Consider the following 17,073-nt stretch of genomic DNA (forward strand, 5'->3'; position numbering starts at 1 on the left):
AACACGGTGTGAGCTTGTAGATCCAATATTTTCGGTGAATGACATGGTGCTCAACCAAGTATACTGTAAATAAGGTATTTAACTTACCTTTAGGTTAGACTGAATCATGGGCAGCCACATAGGGATGAGCTGATGGGAAGAGGAAGTATGGGTGAGATTGTGTTGCTTGTTATAGCTGTGAGATATTCTACGTAGAAATACTGTACATATACATACACTGTATAATATGTTTGGGTATGCGGCTAACCTTAACAAATATGGTTGAGTTGCACTCCTGCAGGGCCTCCATCAGACTGATGACATGAAGACACACCATCTCTACCATCTAGGGGGGAAAAGGATACTTACAGTACCAGCCAAATTCCACTATTACAAACATCTTCTACAAACATGAATATCAAACACCAGGGAATTGGTTAAAGCTGCACTATGTAACTTTCCTATTCTACCCCAGTTTTTGAACCCATGTCTCCTGTGCAAGAACTGAAGAACCACGATACTGCCATCATACTGACATGAAATTTACCTCTGAAACAACAGAGCTTCTTAAGGGCACAGTTGAGAAGCAGGAGTTTAAACTATTAATTTTATAGTGAATGCGACCTACAGTCGCAACATAACATAAATTATACTAAAACCACATACCAAAAGAAATAAAGGTTCTAGACTCCCTACCCAAACTCAAAACAAACCCAAAACTAGAAATGCACTCTGTCGAGCTGCCAACCTGTGCTCTGCACACAAGTTGGCCATGAATGGCCTACTTGTGCACTTATGCGCAGTGCTTGACCGTTCTGTTTGGCTCCCAGGCTCTCCACCGTCAACTACTGCGCTATAGGCAGACCCCAATCAAGTTATTGAAACATCTGACATATATAGTTAATATATATACTATAGGGATGTCCCGATCACGTTTTTTGGCTCCCGATCCGATTCCGATTTTGAGACATACAGATACCGATCTTTCCCGATCCAATCTTTATATTTTTATATAAACACTTATGCCATATCACAATAACAAATATCCTAACTCTCACTCTAGTGTAGTCTGTTGTGTTGCCTTTCAATTATTGAAAGGCAAAATGTGACAATACTTTTATTAGAAAAAAGTATCGGATCGGCCCTTATTTGTCGGTATCGGTGAATATGCCAGTGTAACCACAGATCCGACATCGGAAGCAAAAGAAGGGACATCCCTAATTGTATTTTAGGTATGCGTATTAGTGATGAATTGAGTACAATGGACTAGAATAGAGGGTAGGCAGCCTGGGTCCAAAACCGAACCGAAATGGAGTTCGAACGGACCCAAGAAAACATTCAAAATGACTGGACCCGGACCGAAACTGACCCGTGTATAACTGGACCTCATTTAATGCTAAAACCACCGTGGTATTCAGATTAGCCACATGTCAGTCACCTCCTGCTCCCCCTGCCCAAACAGAGTAATCACAGACGAGACTCAGCTGTGGCGGTGTGCGTTCTGCTCTGTGTCATGGCAGCTGGCCAGTCTTGTCTCTCTATGCTCTCTGCTTGTTTGTCCATCAGGTTGGAGCTGCACTCTGAATGTGTGGAGGTGTCCTGGCAATCACCTGGCTGTTCTCCATCCTGAAATTACCTGCCTGGCTACTTAAACCTGCTGTCACAGCACATGCAGTGCTCACTGCTCAGTGATATTTTCCAGCTAGTGCACATGCTGGTGCAGCTAGTATTAGGTCAGTTAAGGTGTTTGCATTGCTTATAACTTAAGAACCACATTCAGTCCTGACTCCTGACCTGACCTCCAGTAACACTATTTGTCTATTTCTCAGGCTGTGGATGAAGCTGAGGGCCTGGGCCGTGGCTCAGCGGTCCAGGCACCTTGGCTGGTAATCCAGTCTGGCAGTGTGTCACAGGTTTGACTCCCAATCCTGACGGCCTTTACGGCATGTCACCCCCCCCCCCCCCCCCATCTCTCTCCCCATTTCCTGTCAGCCTACTGTCCCTCTATAAAAAATATAAAGGCAAAATCCACAAAAACATTTACACAAAAATAAGAAAAGCTGAGATCTACATTCTACAAGCCAAGGAAGACTGCCTTCTATGCCTTACAACTTTGGACAGGTTTGACTCTCAATCCCGACGGCCTTTACGGCATGTCGTCACCCCCCCCCCCCCCCCCCCCCATCTCTCTCCCCATTTCCTGTCAGCCTACTGTCCCTCTATAAAAAATATAAAGGCAAAATCCACAAAAACATTTACAAAAAAATAAGAAAAGCTGAGATCTACATTCTACAAGCCAAGGAAGACTGCCTTCTATGCCTTACAACTTTGGACCTCCTTTGGTGAACTCTATACTTCGGCTTTAGAAGGCTGTACCTCAGTTATTGAATAGTACAAATATTATTTGTTTACTTTCTATACGTCTGTGTTCTGCATCTGGGTTCACTCACTGTCTGCCTTGACACAGAACATTTTCATTGACTTAATTACAGCCCATTCCCGCAAATGAAATAATATCCATAAACCTGCTCCACACAGATGACATTCCAACTTGCATCTTCCCGGTGGCTTTTGTTTGTGTTTCACCTTGCTAAAAGAAGCTCCATGGTGTTCAGCAGCAGTGCAGTGTGGGCTTGAGATGCAATGCGTTTCAATTAGCTCGATGGCTCATTCAATATGTGAGAACAAATTATATTTCTCATTTTAAAACTGAAGGTTAAAGAGATTAATATAAAAAAAAATCACACCCGTAAATTTGTACAATCTTATCACTGTACAAATTTACATGATATTTGGCGGACATTTGACCTAATTTCTCATTTCATTGTCAATGGCAAATATTGAGACGTGCGGGGACAAAAGCTGTATATAGGAGGGGATAGCACCCCTCAAAAATAAAAAAGCTGGTTGTCCAGTCCATCCATTTCAAATGGATCCGAACGAGACCCGTAGCAATTGGAACTGACCATTGTGAACCCGGACATTTTGAGTACCCTAAAGTTATATGTTAGAAATGTCAAGTACGGGTCCCCAGCATTTAGAAACTGCAGGATGCTAACTTGCATACGTTGGGCAATTTTCATAATAGGGGGTTATATGTGATTCATGATGACTATTTTTGATGTAGGCCTATTACCATGTTTTTTTTGTTCTTGGTTACTGTATATTGCTCTGGATTAAGAGCCTACCCCTAACCCTAACCCTAACCCTATTGCTAAATGCCTAAATTGTAAATTTTATGTGACCATACCATTAACAATCTACAGTATATAAGGAAAAAAAATCTAAATATAATCATACTTTAAGTAGCATGTAACATGTCAAACTAGATTGTTTTCATGATTCATTCCAAGCATTAGTTTTGTTTTTAGCCCAAAGAGTGTTTTTGTGCAAAACTAATACTTAGAATGGATTCAAAAGCATGAAAAAACCCTAGTTTGACACATTTGCCTTATTTAAAACCTTAGCTGCCGGCTAGCGGTTAGCATTTATGAAGTTCCCAGTGCCACCATACACTTTTATAGAGGGACAGACAGTAGGCTGACAAGAAATTGGGAGAGAGATGGGGGGGTGACATGCAGTAAAGGCCGTCGGGATCGGGAGTCGAACCCGCGGCACACTGACTTTGACTACCGGCCAAGGTGCCTGAACGCAAAATGTCTGGGTTCACATTCTGGCAAGTGGACTGTGTGTGTGTGTGTGTGTGTGTGTGTGTGTGTGTGTGTGTGTGTGTGTGTGTGTGTGTGTGTGCGCGCGCGCGTGTATGTGTGTGTCTGTGCGCGTGTACATATGGAGAGAGACAGAGAATAATTTAATGAAAATCAAGATGTAGCGTCCTGTCTCGCTATAGCCTAGGCTACTAGGCTATCACATAAATTTTGCCCTGTGTATTCCTGTCTGTGTGCCCGCGCAGAGAGAGAGAGAGGATCACATTTTGGTGAACTCGTGCTGTGTGTGATCACTAGTTGGCTATCAATAGTTTAGTGTGAAAGCCACAAACAATGACAGCCAATTTACTCCTGTAGTATGAAATACACAACGATCGGATGACTCCCCGACAACTTAAAAACTCCTAGTCTGTAGGGGCCATTATTGTATTAACAAACTCACTTTTTTAATTGTTAATGTTATGTATGTAATGTATGTTAAGATACTCTACATTGGACAAATGAAAAATGTATACACAAAAAAAGTTACATAATACTGCTATATTTAAGCAATCACACAAGGAGGTGTTGTCTTGTGACAGTTATGCGGTTAGAATGCAGTGCTTGCCTTCATTGACTTCCGTTAAACTCACTGGAGTGCAACAACAACAGTAAAGAACACCCTCTCATGTAATGTTGCGATTATACAACGGATAGAAAGTGGTTGCTGTCTTTTATTTTAACATTATTTAACAGAATCAAAACATATCACACTAGCGACTTTCTAAAGTATTAGCCTGGCAAGACAAAACAGATTAGCGCCTCCATTATCATGGAAATGTGTTGCTATTTCTGTTTGTATCAATGGAAGAGTGATAATTAAGCAGCATATTGATTCAAACACAGCTGAGGTGTGCCTTTTGTGATTGGAGCACAGCTGGACAGCCAATAGCGACCAATCAAAGTGCTTGGCCGGAACTACCCATTGTATAATGATGTACAAAGTAATATCATCAATTCATATTTAATACTTGAAAGAGACCACCATTTCCAGGCAACTATTCTCCCTTAGCTAACCCAACTTAACACCCTGGAGCTGAGCTGCCTAATTTTATTTGTATTTTGACCATACACACAGTACAGTATGTAACTTGTGTCTTCTTGTTATCTGACTTTTTTCTTGTTTCTTTTTCTATCTACCCTTATGACTCTTTTCTTAAAATTACTTATTATATTAGAAGCTTGGACAAAAAAATATTTCACCCACTAATTTACTCTTTCGGACATGACAATAAATTGCATTGCACTCTCACCACTTTGTTATGGGCCATCAGCTGCAAAATGCTGGGAGTAACACGGCTCCAGAACTCCAGGCCCGTGAGAATGGCACTGGATGAGAACTCTGTCTGGTTCTGGTTCTGCAAGGCCGGGGTGGCCGCTGCCTGCTCACAATAAATGGTCCAAAGCTGGGCAAACATAAAAGCATGGAACAAGGAGCACATGTGCAGCACGGATGTCTGCGTACAGAGATACAAGAAAAGAATGGGAAAAGTCAGATGGTGGTTACAGATTGTACCTGCAACAACGAGAATATGGTTGATTTGAATTCATAGATTCTACCAGACCTTGGACTGCTCTGGAAAGCCAATGAGGATGACAATGAGGTGGTCTGCAATGTGGGAGCCAGCGTCCAGAGGGATGGGCATGCAGGAGGTAGAGCCCTGGTGCAGGGCACAGTGGGTCAGAGACCCCAACAGTAACCATGACAGCTGGCGGATGTGAGACACACACTCAATAAACTCTTTCGGCCTGTGGAAAGGACACAGTTGGGAGCTTAGTTTTATTAATGCCTCACTGGAACTATGATATTATCTCCATGATTTATTAAGCTACAGCCAAAAAAAAAAAATTAAGCCAGTTACTGGTTACGGTTATTGAAATGGTTATATAAAAATGTTTTCCTAAATGAATGTTAGGTCTGTTTAGTCTCCCCCATTTCTCTATGTAAATGGTGACTTAACTACCTGATGTACAGTAGGATTATGGAGAAACAACATATTTTCAGTAAAACACATCACACTAATGGAATACATAAAAATTTGAATTACTGTATTTGTGGGCGAATTGTTCGCATAAATAAAGAATAAAACACCCCCAGTTTATAAGAACTAGGCTATCGATAATGTCTTGAGGGCGAGGTGTTTCTCACCCTTGTTGCATGGCAGAAGGAGGATGGTAGAGCCAGGGAAGATACCGGACCACAGCTTTGTTGTCACGGTGATTGCCTTTGCTGATCTCCATGGCGGCTACTTGTGCCAGACCAACTTTTACATTTCCCCCAAAGGTATCCTCATGCAGTGGCTGACAGCAAGCCTTCATGTGGCTCTGAGAAAGGGGGGATCGAGTGTCGGAATTGAAAGAACGAAAAGGTCAGCCATAAATGAGAGGAGTGGAGGGACTATGCAATCTCATAAATTATGAGAAATTAAAGTACTCATCTTAATTACTTATGTAGCCCCTTCACTATGGGTGCATATAGACCTACAGTATATTATCCACTGAATCTTTGCAAAGAAAATGGTCTGCATCCACAAATTCATATTCACATTTTTATTTCTCCTTGGGGAAGCAAGCTAACACACTGAAGAAGGCCTTGCTGAAACATCTGTGCAAAAATTAAAACCTGTGGACCATTTTCCTTGCAAAATGTTAATGATATCATACCAGATAAATGATGACATGTTGCAGCACTCGCATGAAATATCAGGACTTACTTTCAGCTTGGTTAGTGTGTGCATATCTGCAATGAAGTCCAACAGCTCACTTATGTATTGTCGCATACATTCCATTGCTGCTGTTGTGCACTGTGGGGAAAAAGAAAAACAAGTTAAGGTTTTATACGGAGTCACAGCAGGACACATCTTTATTTCCTGCTGTTTTAAAACGCTCCAATCACAGAAAGCACTCAAGTCTTACCCCCGGCAGCGTTGAGATCATGTGCTTGTGGATGATGGTTGATTCTGCCAGCCGCGTACCGATATCTGCACAGACAAACTGACAACCAAAACACAAATTGTTGTTGTTAACATTGCAATTCAATGCACACATACTTCTCACGATCATGTAGTTGGGTGTAGTGTGGTTTTATTGTTTTACCTGAACCAGCAGTAGCAGGTTTGTGTCAGGTAGGGGAGACTTGAACTTGAGAGCTTGCAGAAGCTCCAGCACCACAATACGAGACATGTAGAACTTATCTCTCTCCTGGGCACAAGGATAGATTGAGAAAGGAGTACATTTACTGATGCATCAAGACCCCCCCTTTCATCTATTATCCCTCCCCCTTACTCATGCTGTGGGTAGAGCATAGACTCCCTACCCTGAATAAAGAGGGAGGACAGGCGGAGAGATGGAGAGAGAGGGAATATATACAGAATAGACAGAGAGAACAGAGAAGTGAAGCTGAGAAGTAGATTTAGGCCAGTCCAGATCTCTCCTCCCAGAGTCCCAGGCAGCTCAGATGAGGCTGTCAGGCTGCCTGCCTTCCTCCCCGAGGACAGACTGCTCTCTCTGTTCGTCCCTTCCACACAAAGCCCAGCTGCCTGTTTACAAACCACACTGTCAACCCAAGCCTCTTTCTCTATGCAGTCATGTTTACTCATGTTAAGCTTAGGCACATCTCTGCCTCTACAGAATGCAGAGTCGCTGCTGACATTTCTCATTGTGTCGCTCGTTAATGTGCGCATACCTGTACGCAGCACTCTCGTAATTAAAAGTTAATGGAGCATGGCCTAGCAAATCATGGACCGTTCTGTAGCCAAGGGAACCAATCCACTCAGCGTAGTGCAATGCAGTCGTGACAAACAGAGCATGACTTGACAAACTTTGGTCGGTCTGAAAAGCCTTACTTTGCCTCTCTAAAATAGCAAAAAGCTCACTCACAAAAGCTCAGCCACATGGGCAGAAATGGCACATACACACAAAACATAAAAATAAGCCAATTTCCATGCCTATATAGCTCAGCTTTCTGGAAAACAAGTGCACAGGAAAATCACGCAAAAAAAAGCAATTGCTCATACCAACCACAGGTTCCGAAAAGCGGATATTATACTGTGAGGGATTAAACAGGGTGTAGAAAATCAATATTGCAGGAGACATAAAGCATGCAGACTTGGCAGTGGTGGAGGGCTGAGGATCCATCTGGCCTGATAGGACACAGACAGCCCTTGCTCCATCTTGGCCTGAGACAGCCTTTCAGAAATACACCATACATCCTCGGTCCCAGCACCACAACTAATCATGTTAATCAATACTGGCTGATTGCCTACTTAATCATCTGTGACATGCGGCCACATTTCTGTCTGGCTGTTGAACCGGGGGAAGTAGAAAGTGTCCTCACGCTACACATTTGATTGTGAATTTGATTTGAACCTTTGCTTTGCACCACAGGACTCAAGAGAGATTTAGTGATGTACTGCAATGTATACAAACATGCCTTTTTTAAATGGCATACAAATGAACATACATCAAAATAAAGTGTTGCCTTGCGGCTCATCGTCGCTTTCGTCACCCTCTGGTGGTAATGTATGTATGCACTGTATACATACATGTAAACTTATAATACGGTAGTTTTGCATCGCTCTGCAGCTCAACCAAAGAGGAGTGTAAATGTGGACATGGTCAACTATACTGTACCTTGTTGAAGGTTTTGTAGCAAAGTCCACATAGCTCTACCAGGTAGGACAGGCTGAACACACCGTACTGGATGATGAAGCTGAGCAGTTTGGAGAAGGGCTCCAATAGGCTCTGAGGCACAGGGTGGAAGGAGAGGAGGTTACAGTTAGTGGATACCAAAGTGATGGGAAGAGAGAGTGGTGACCAGTGTTGGGCAATATTACTTAAGAAAGTAATTAGCAAAGTTACTTATTACTCATTTAAAAAGTAACATTATATTGCTTGTTACTTTGTATCAAGAGTAAATATATTATATTACTTCCTTTTTTACTGTTGTAGCGTCCCGAACCTCTAGTGCTTAAAGGACAACTTTCTTTTTTTTCCCAACCAAGGTTCATGTTTTAGGTTGTTTGTTATTAGAGAAAGTGAAAGGTGGATGTTACATTTTCATTTTAGCCATTTTTGACATGGAGGCAGAGGCATTTGAACAAGTAGCTAAATATGTATTTTCTTAGAAAAATGTAGGGCAATTTCTTTATTGTTATTTAGTCCTACTAGACCCCAGTAAATTACATCTGATCACAGTAGTTGTTTTCTGTGTGTCTGAACGAATACCTGGAATCTTATAGGGGGCTGCCATGCTGTGTGTCTGAACCAGGGGGGCAGTCAGACAGATATTTTGTGAAGCCACTAAGGAAATGAAAGTTCATATGATGGCCTGTTGTGGCGCTGTCATTGGACCCAGAAAAACCCATAACCCCATAGAAGTCCATGTATTTGGACCCAACTTCACCTAGACTGTATTACCTTAATAAACATGGTCATGAATACTTTCTTCTTCCAGTCACTAGTTTAAAGTCTCATTTCTAATGTCATAATATTCTTTTTGGAAAATTATGGTCCCATTAATTTAAAAAAGGACCATAAAGTCGCGTATGTTCTGAGGGGCGTGGCTACCGTTACAGTCTATGATAGGGATTCCCCTCCCACTCGAGTCAAAATAAAAACCAACGGAGAAGAAGGGGGGGGGAAGTCCCGCCTCGTTGTCTGGGCCAGCCAATGGCCAGCTGGGCCAAAACGGATCTAGAAAGATGGCGACTTCCATTGCAAGGACTGACAGGCTTCATTTTACGTTCATGTTAGACCCGGGGAACGCTTTGTCCATATCTTTTACAGTCTATGGTCTGAACCTGGAACCTAGGGGGCTGCCATACTGTGTGTCTGAACCTGGAAACTATGGGGCTGCCATACTGTCGTAGGCTCAATCGTCAGTTTGTCACCTCCTCCTTCACATTCAATAGACCCCGCAATCTTTTATGGCCAGATGTAATTTCCTGGGGTCTAGTAGGACTATAGTAAATAATAAAGAAATTGCCGTAAAATGTTGTAAAAAATATATATATATATATTTAGCCACTTGTTCGAATGCCCCCGCCCCCCTGTCAAAAAATTGCTAAAATGGTTAAGACGAAAGAAAGCAGCAAATGAAAAGAAATTAACACTCACCTTTTATTTTCTCTAATAACAACCTAAAACATGAACCTTGGTTGAAAAAAGCTAAAGTTGTCCTTTAAAAAGGACAACTTTAGTCTAGACTTACACGCTTTCAGTGTTGATAGCTTGTAAATCCTTTCTTTTTGTGCATTTTACCTTCTACTCTGCTGTTTACATGTGCTGCTCCACAGATCTATGCTGCTCTGTCTGGTCTGTCTGTGACTGCTGGACACAGACAGACACAGACAGACACATCGCAGTGCCGGCTCATAGACAATTATACAGCGAAGAGAGCGTGCTTTTATCTTGGTCAGAAACAAAAACAAATCACATATTTTGTAACGAGTAATGCGCGTTACTTGGAACAGTAATATGTAATATTACTGTTTTGGCAACTGTAGTTAGTTACACTACTTGTTACTGGGTAAAGCAATAATATTATAGTAATACATTACTGATAAGTAACACGTTACTGCCCAACACTGGTGGTGACAACTCCAATTACTCCAATTGAGCTTGAGGAATCACATCACTTCTCCATTAAATAGACCAATTTGTTTTACAGCAATAGTTCCCGGACGTTAACAGCAAGAGTTGCAGCAAAATAGACCGTTTCTAATGCACTTTTAAAAGATACAGTATGATATTGAAAGAATCCGATTGTTTATCAATTTAAAATTTGCAGAGCAGTACAGTTGCAGCAGGGTAGACTGTTTGTAATGCACTTTTAAAAGGTCTGACGTTTAAAGAATCACATCTGAATCAATTTAAAATGTACCATGGAACCATCTGACGTCTACGCGAATCATATGACAATCAAACATTTTGTATTTGGATGGTCATTACTCTGGTGGATACCAGTCATGGGACAAGGCATGGTGAAACCAATACCTGGTGTGAACATATTTCTACTATATGGGCCCACCTACCCGAGTTGCATTTGTGGTAGGGATCTTCAGAAGACAAATGATGATTCTCAAACTGGAATCCATGGGACACTACACAGAAGAAAGGAATACTGTAGTAGTTCACATAAAGTTTACCTAACTTTGCTACTACAGGGGAAACATGCACATGTATATAGGTTATTATTTACTCTTATGTACCTGTACACAAGATGTAACAATAAAGTACAACCTTGAACCTTGTTGAAATTTCTGCAAACCTAAAGCACTGCTCTTCGTTTTCTATGATTTTCTTTTTTCCTTAAGTGGTTTACAGTCAGTCATTGATTAGAGTCCACTTATCTGACCCCCAACGTCTGCCCTTGACATCTGCAAGGAAATGGCTATGGGAGCTTTTTGAGTGAAACGTCCTGATCGTATCAAACTCTGTCTGTCTAGAGTTTCCTGTAAATCAGTGGTTCACAAACATCTGCATGTCAAGGACCTCCAAATTGATATAGAAAAAAGGATTGTGTCAGGGGAACCCCATAACAGAGATGTGTGTTGTTAAAATGTAAAAAAAAAAAACTGTAGCCTATTCCACATTTTTCCAAATGTTACGAAAATAGCCAATCTACTACCAGTACGGTGTGTTCACTACTACAACGTGTTGCAGCGTTGTTTAAAATAGGGTTAAAGTGTTTCAACTGTTCCTAATTTTGCTGGTGGATCCGCTGGAACGCTCCCCAAGGACACCTTGGGGGTCCACACATAGACATAAAGATAGACGCCTCTTCCGGCTCTGGGGCGTATGCTCTCGAGAGGGGGCAACATTTTTCCGAGATTCCTTGCGAAGCATAGCGGAAGGAGCGTGCGTCACAGAGCTAAGCCCCCAGAAAGGCTGGCCAGCGTTGAAGCGCTGAGCCCTACTTGTCTGGTACTGCAGGCGGGCCCGTGCATTTAGCACAAGTAAACCCTGTGCATCTGGGGTTTAACATTAAACACTTCCGCATTTTGGGCACAACATTTTGGTGCCAAAATCGAACAAAGTGCGGAAGTAGACAGTTCTTCCGGGTGCTTCAAAACGCCACTAAGCAACTTCAATCGAAATGAATAGCAGGGGGCGGGACAGTCCGCCCTCTATCCTCTATAACTCTATGCACAGAGCGCATGTGTTTGGCCAGTGGTCACTTGAGTGGCAGCGTGACGTAGCGTGCCTTCCACACTTCCGGCGCACTTCCTCCCCCAGTGTAAATTGTTCCGCCCCTCCTTCGACACACATGGCTCCAACGAACTGCAGCAGCCAATGAGGCATCTATTTCTGAGGGGCGCTAGCCTCTCCTATACACAGGTCAATGTTTGTCTTTAGTTCAATGTTTGTTTTGTAAACGCCATTGACAATGAAGGGAAAATGTACGTCATAATGTGCCTCCTTAGCTAATAAACATGAGTTAGACTTTAATATATTAGCGCCCCTCACTTCACACAGGTGTGATTTATATTAAATATCTATGGGCTCACGCGAGACAACTGCTGTAAACCTGCTGTATACCTTCAGAGGGAGCACAGAGGGCAACTTGGTGAGAAAGGTCTGGAACTGGTTACAAATGGTGGTCCACAGGTTGCTGGGAGAGTCCATGGGGAGGGCCTCCATGAAGGTGGCTATGTTATCCAGGCAGTGTAGTATAGTGCCCCCCGCTGGCAGACTCTTCTTGTTGTTCAGACCCTGGAGGGCACAGAGGGATAAACTTAACAGGGTTATATAATGAACTCCTGTATGTCCATAGAGATTTACAGTTCATGCGCTGATTGATCTGATCTGATTGATAATGCACTGCTAATCAATCAGAGTGCCCGTTTCGCTGATGGCCCCGGTTTAGCACACTGAAAGGCAGCAACGACTGATCTGATAGATGCACGCTCCAGTGGTGTTTCATCTGCACGTCTACACTATCAGGTCAGGGTTTTACGGTCAGCAAACCAAGATGGAGGCAAAATGTCTTGAAATTATCTGACAAATTGTATTTTTATTTTGAACACATTTATCATGAGGCCCATGCAGCTGAGCTATGAGAGGTTCTATTTTGACACGAGCTCCCCCTGCTGGCTACACCATGTCACATACTGTCTTGGGGGAAGAGAAAAAAGAAACATGAAATTTCACCTCAAGCAGCATGTTGAGGGCAGCAACAGAACTTAGTTCATTGAAGTCTATTAGGGAAGATGCAAGCGTTCTTAGAAAACTTCCATCTGCAAGAGAGAGCGAGGGAGAGATTTAAGGTCACAGCGTGGGCTTCTGCCATAATTAATATCCCTCTGCGGATGGAAGGAGCAGACCTTTGATGTTACTCTGGAAGAGCTGCGGCAGGATGCCGTTGGGAGCCAGCTGGTGGAACACGCAGCGGAGGAACTGCTTGGCCACGCCTGCAGCGTTCCCTGGGATCAACATGCTGAAAATCCAACAAATGGCTAAATTACCCTGGGAGTCACATTAATTAAACATCCAACTCACCTGCTAATGCGCTATTAATTTTTTTACATGGGCATACTGCTCTCTAATGGCTTTAATGACTCATACCTCTCAGCTTGTCCGGAGAAATTGGCACTAGACGCCAACCTAAAAAAGAATCAAAGCCCTGGATTAGCCAACTCGAGGGTTGAATTACTGTATATATGAGGTACAACAGCGGGTTATGACACTATAACTATATGTGTGGTTCTGCTGTAGTGGTACCTGCCCACAGACTGTATGATGTCGAGGAGAAGCGGAGCTGCCAGCTCAGGACTGAGGTGGATGAACATGGAGAGAACCACCACCGCCAGACCAAGGGTATCTTCATCATACTCCTCCAGCACGGCTCCGCAGTCACGACACCTGGAACGCCAGAGGCAAAGAGAATCCCCATCAGGCCATTTGAGTGGCATTGAGTCAGCATAACAGAGACTCGAGCGCAGATTGCGGCTAACATGATGATCAAGCAGTTTACTTGTCACTCATAGTGGTAGGCTGTTCATCAATGAACTCCTCCGGGGCAGGCACGAACATGCTGACTGTGCTAGGGGCAGACAGGAGACTGGTCTTGGTTGGGCCTGTGGAGAGAGAGAGAGATGGTAGGTAATGATGTTGAGACTTCTGAGTGTCGAAATTAGATTTTTTGGGGGGCCAGCTGCTGCAGTAAGTGACGGTGACGGACCTGTGTCCCAGGTACTGATGTTATGTGGGGCACTGGATTGGTGCTCCAGTTGCCTCTTCATTAGCTGGCTCATGGTCAGAGCTCCAAGAGAGCCTCGCTTCGCCTGACGGTACTGAGCTAAAGGTCAAACAAAGAGAAAGCCCATCAGACCTGACGGGCTGTCCAAGTCCATTTTGTCGAGAGTGCAGCAAAACCTCAAAGGTAGGGCAACAGATGAGGGACAGCAATATTTACATACTTGCTAATCTAATTATTGGGAAATAATTAAAAATCTCAATATTAGAATGAGAAGTTCTTATAAGGTGACTGTACAGAACGCAGAATGGAATTGCATCATGACATCACAAGAGGAGGACGTTGCTAGTTGTATTTATACTGTATTGACTGTATTTGGTGTAATATTGTACCTATAAATGTACAATGTGAATGTCTAGTATTCAAACAAAGCCATTTATACTTGCAACTGGAAGCTGTTATACTATTAAATGTAAATGTATACTTTTTTGTTTATCTGTGAAATTAAATGTAAATGTATTTATACTTTTTTGTTTATATAGAGCCACCTGGAGATTTTAGCAGCGTGGACTTCTTCCACTGTAGGATTATTACATTTTGGGGGAGGAGCAGATGTAGCTATTCAAACACACGTCCTATTTATTGCTAATTAGAATGGAAAATTATAACATAATAGTTACTGTTTTTACACATTATTTGAATTTCCGAGCATTAAAGCCCTGTCTTTAGGAGTCTGTGGCTTAGAAGGAAGAAAGCTTAGGCTTAGGAAGAAAACACCAAATATATCTACATCATAAGGAGAATCTTGAGTATTCAAGTATGTTCTTTTTTTACACAATAATGTAGGTTTAAATGTATTAAAAGATTTATTGATAAATGCTTTTCCAATTCCTAGCAACTTTAGCTATTTAAGTCCAATAACATAAATTAATGCAGTTTTATGCTTCCCACTCCATAACTCGCTACTTAATGGGGATAATAAAATACATTTTACCCCCCAAAAAATCAATTACTGATGGATGTTTTGACGATATTGCACTGGACATTAACTTGAAAACTGCTGAACAAATGCCTTTGATAAAAGGTAGATGTACTCTAATGATGTTGGAGTATAATCACAGTGAAGTATTTGGATCCTACTTGATACTGAAGAACGGTGGCTTGTCTCTGGTATAGCAGCTTCAAGCGTGGGGGCTGAGGCAGATTCTCTTGGCTTTTCCAAAGTAGACAGAACCATATGATCTGGAGGCAAAATATGGGTGGTTGATGGGCAGAGGAATTGGCATCAGCATACTATATGCCATCTTACGCCAGTGATAAACTATAATATACTGCAAGTACAGATACAATGGTTATAACCTGTTTATACTGATTATTTCATGTTTCATTATTTAATGTTTAGTGTATCAGACCTCATAGTTTACGGTGTCTCATCATACGGTAGCTCTAATTATTATCCACACAGCAATTGCCAATTAACATCTGCTGTAAAATGTGTGACTTCCTATTTAATTGTTTGGATATTAGGTGAAATTAAATCTGTCAGAGAAAGCACGCCACGGGATACGGGTACCGTCAAGGTGGGGAGTTTGGTAAAGATGTGACGTTAGCTTGTATATTATGTACTGCATCACTTTTTTTCATTTGAAGGGTACATTATATTATTTATTTTAGGTTATGGACACACTATGCGCTTGAAGTCCTATCAATATTATGTTATAATAGTATGATGTTAAACTTGCTTTTGAGCCCCTTCAAATGTTACATGTCCATGGGAAACAAATATATTTGGATAATACATCATTGATACAATATAGACAATATGGCAGTAGGAATCTAGGATCAGTAAAACTCTACAATCCTGAGCAGCAGGAGCCAGAATGGTCTGATCATCTGGCCTCGGGTCAATGTTTAGCCTGTCTCTCATAGTTCTTACCCGTTTCTGTGGGCTGCTCGCACAACTTGTCCAGGGTGTTGAAAGAGATGTCCAGGTATTCCCTCTGAATGGCGCTTACAGCTATCTTTCTCTGTTTGCGCTGTCGAGGCACAATCTGTATTTTAAACTCGGCCTCGTCGTCATTATCTGGTTTGGGGTCGCTGTCCTCTTCGTCACCGATGTCATAGTCATCTTCATCATCGCCGTCCTCTTCGTCGTCATCCATATTATCGCCCTTTTCTGGCGAGGACGTGTCTTCAGGGATGTCCAAGAAGATCGTCCTATCGACAGGACTCGTTCCGAGCAGTGTTCCTGCCTTCAGCTCCTCTGGGGTCATGGTCGCGTCATCTAGAGACAGGTCGGGGACATGCGGCGCCTTTTTCAACAGGTCTCTCTTCTGTTTCAGGGTCATAGGGTCGTGGTTGATGTAATCCGGATGGTCGGGAAGCTCCAGAGAAGTGCTAGGAGTCACTCGCTGCTGCCTTTTGTCCGTGGTGTGCACCTCTCCCATTGGAGGTTCTGGGCCTCTCTTGGAGCAATCCTCCACACTCACCTGCACAACAGGGGACATCCGCAGGGTACTGCTGCTAGCCGGGGAGGCAGGGGCCTTGGCGCTGCCGTTGGGCCTAGTGGCCATGATGGTATTAAAGTCAAACTCCTCGTCGCTCTCCACAATCCTCAGGGGAGGCAGGGTCTCAAACACCAGGGAGTCACTGTCAGACATGGAGAGGATGGAGTGTTTCTCTGGGATGGAGGTGCAGTCCGAGGACAGGTCAATGAGGTCCGGGTCTTCCTTGTCTTGAGCCGACCCCTCTTGTGAGCTCCGGTCTGCCTTATCGTCAAAGGTCTCCATGCAGCTGAGACGCACCTCTGGGATGACCCGCTTAGAGCTGTTGGACTGGCCACCTCGGGAGCCACGGCGGTCCGGGACACCGTTGCCCTCAGCCTGACCAGAAGAGCCATCAGAAGAGCCCTTCCCGCGATGCCTGCTGTGGGACGTGGAAGAAGATGGGGGGACTGTCTGCAGGTCACAACGATCAATGCAGGATTTGCGTCGGTGTACATCCAGGTTGTACAGGATGGAGTCATCCCTGGATATGTCCAGAGACTTCTGCTTGTGCATGGCTTGAAGCCGCTTGGATCTAGAGCTCTTATCCCACAAACACTGGGACACGTTGTCCTGAAGGACACTGGCCTCACGATATTCTGATAGCTCTATCTCACCTGATTAAAAAAACAAAACACACAAGCAT

At 43.1% G+C, this 17,073-nt stretch overlaps 1 protein-coding gene across 1 annotated transcript in view; it reads right to left on the reverse strand.

The window, feature by feature from the left end:
• unc79 (unc-79 homolog, NALCN channel complex subunit) overlaps nt 1-17,073 on the reverse strand; it is a 53,635-nt gene that overhangs the window by 1,146 nt on the left and 35,416 nt on the right. Inside the window, 19 exon segments of the mRNA XM_080784010.1 lie at nt 88-129; nt 248-325; nt 4,940-5,143; nt 5,252-5,435; nt 5,836-6,011; nt 6,401-6,490; nt 6,603-6,680; nt 6,783-6,887; nt 8,319-8,429; nt 10,721-10,789; nt 12,228-12,401; nt 12,840-12,925; nt 13,013-13,125; nt 13,254-13,292; nt 13,410-13,550; nt 13,663-13,774; nt 13,777-13,986; nt 15,025-15,126; nt 15,821-17,044. Of these exon segments, the coding sequence (XP_080640136.1) occupies nt 88-129; nt 248-325; nt 4,940-5,143; nt 5,252-5,435; nt 5,836-6,011; nt 6,401-6,490; nt 6,603-6,680; nt 6,783-6,887; nt 8,319-8,429; nt 10,721-10,789; nt 12,228-12,401; nt 12,840-12,925; nt 13,013-13,125; nt 13,254-13,292; nt 13,410-13,550; nt 13,663-13,774; nt 13,777-13,986; nt 15,025-15,126; nt 15,821-17,044 (3,338 nt within the window).

Source organism: Protomyctophum bolini (assembly GCF_963924005.1).
Source record: "Protomyctophum bolini genome assembly, chromosome: 15".
NCBI lineage: Eukaryota > Metazoa > Chordata > Actinopteri > Myctophiformes > Myctophidae > Protomyctophum > Protomyctophum bolini.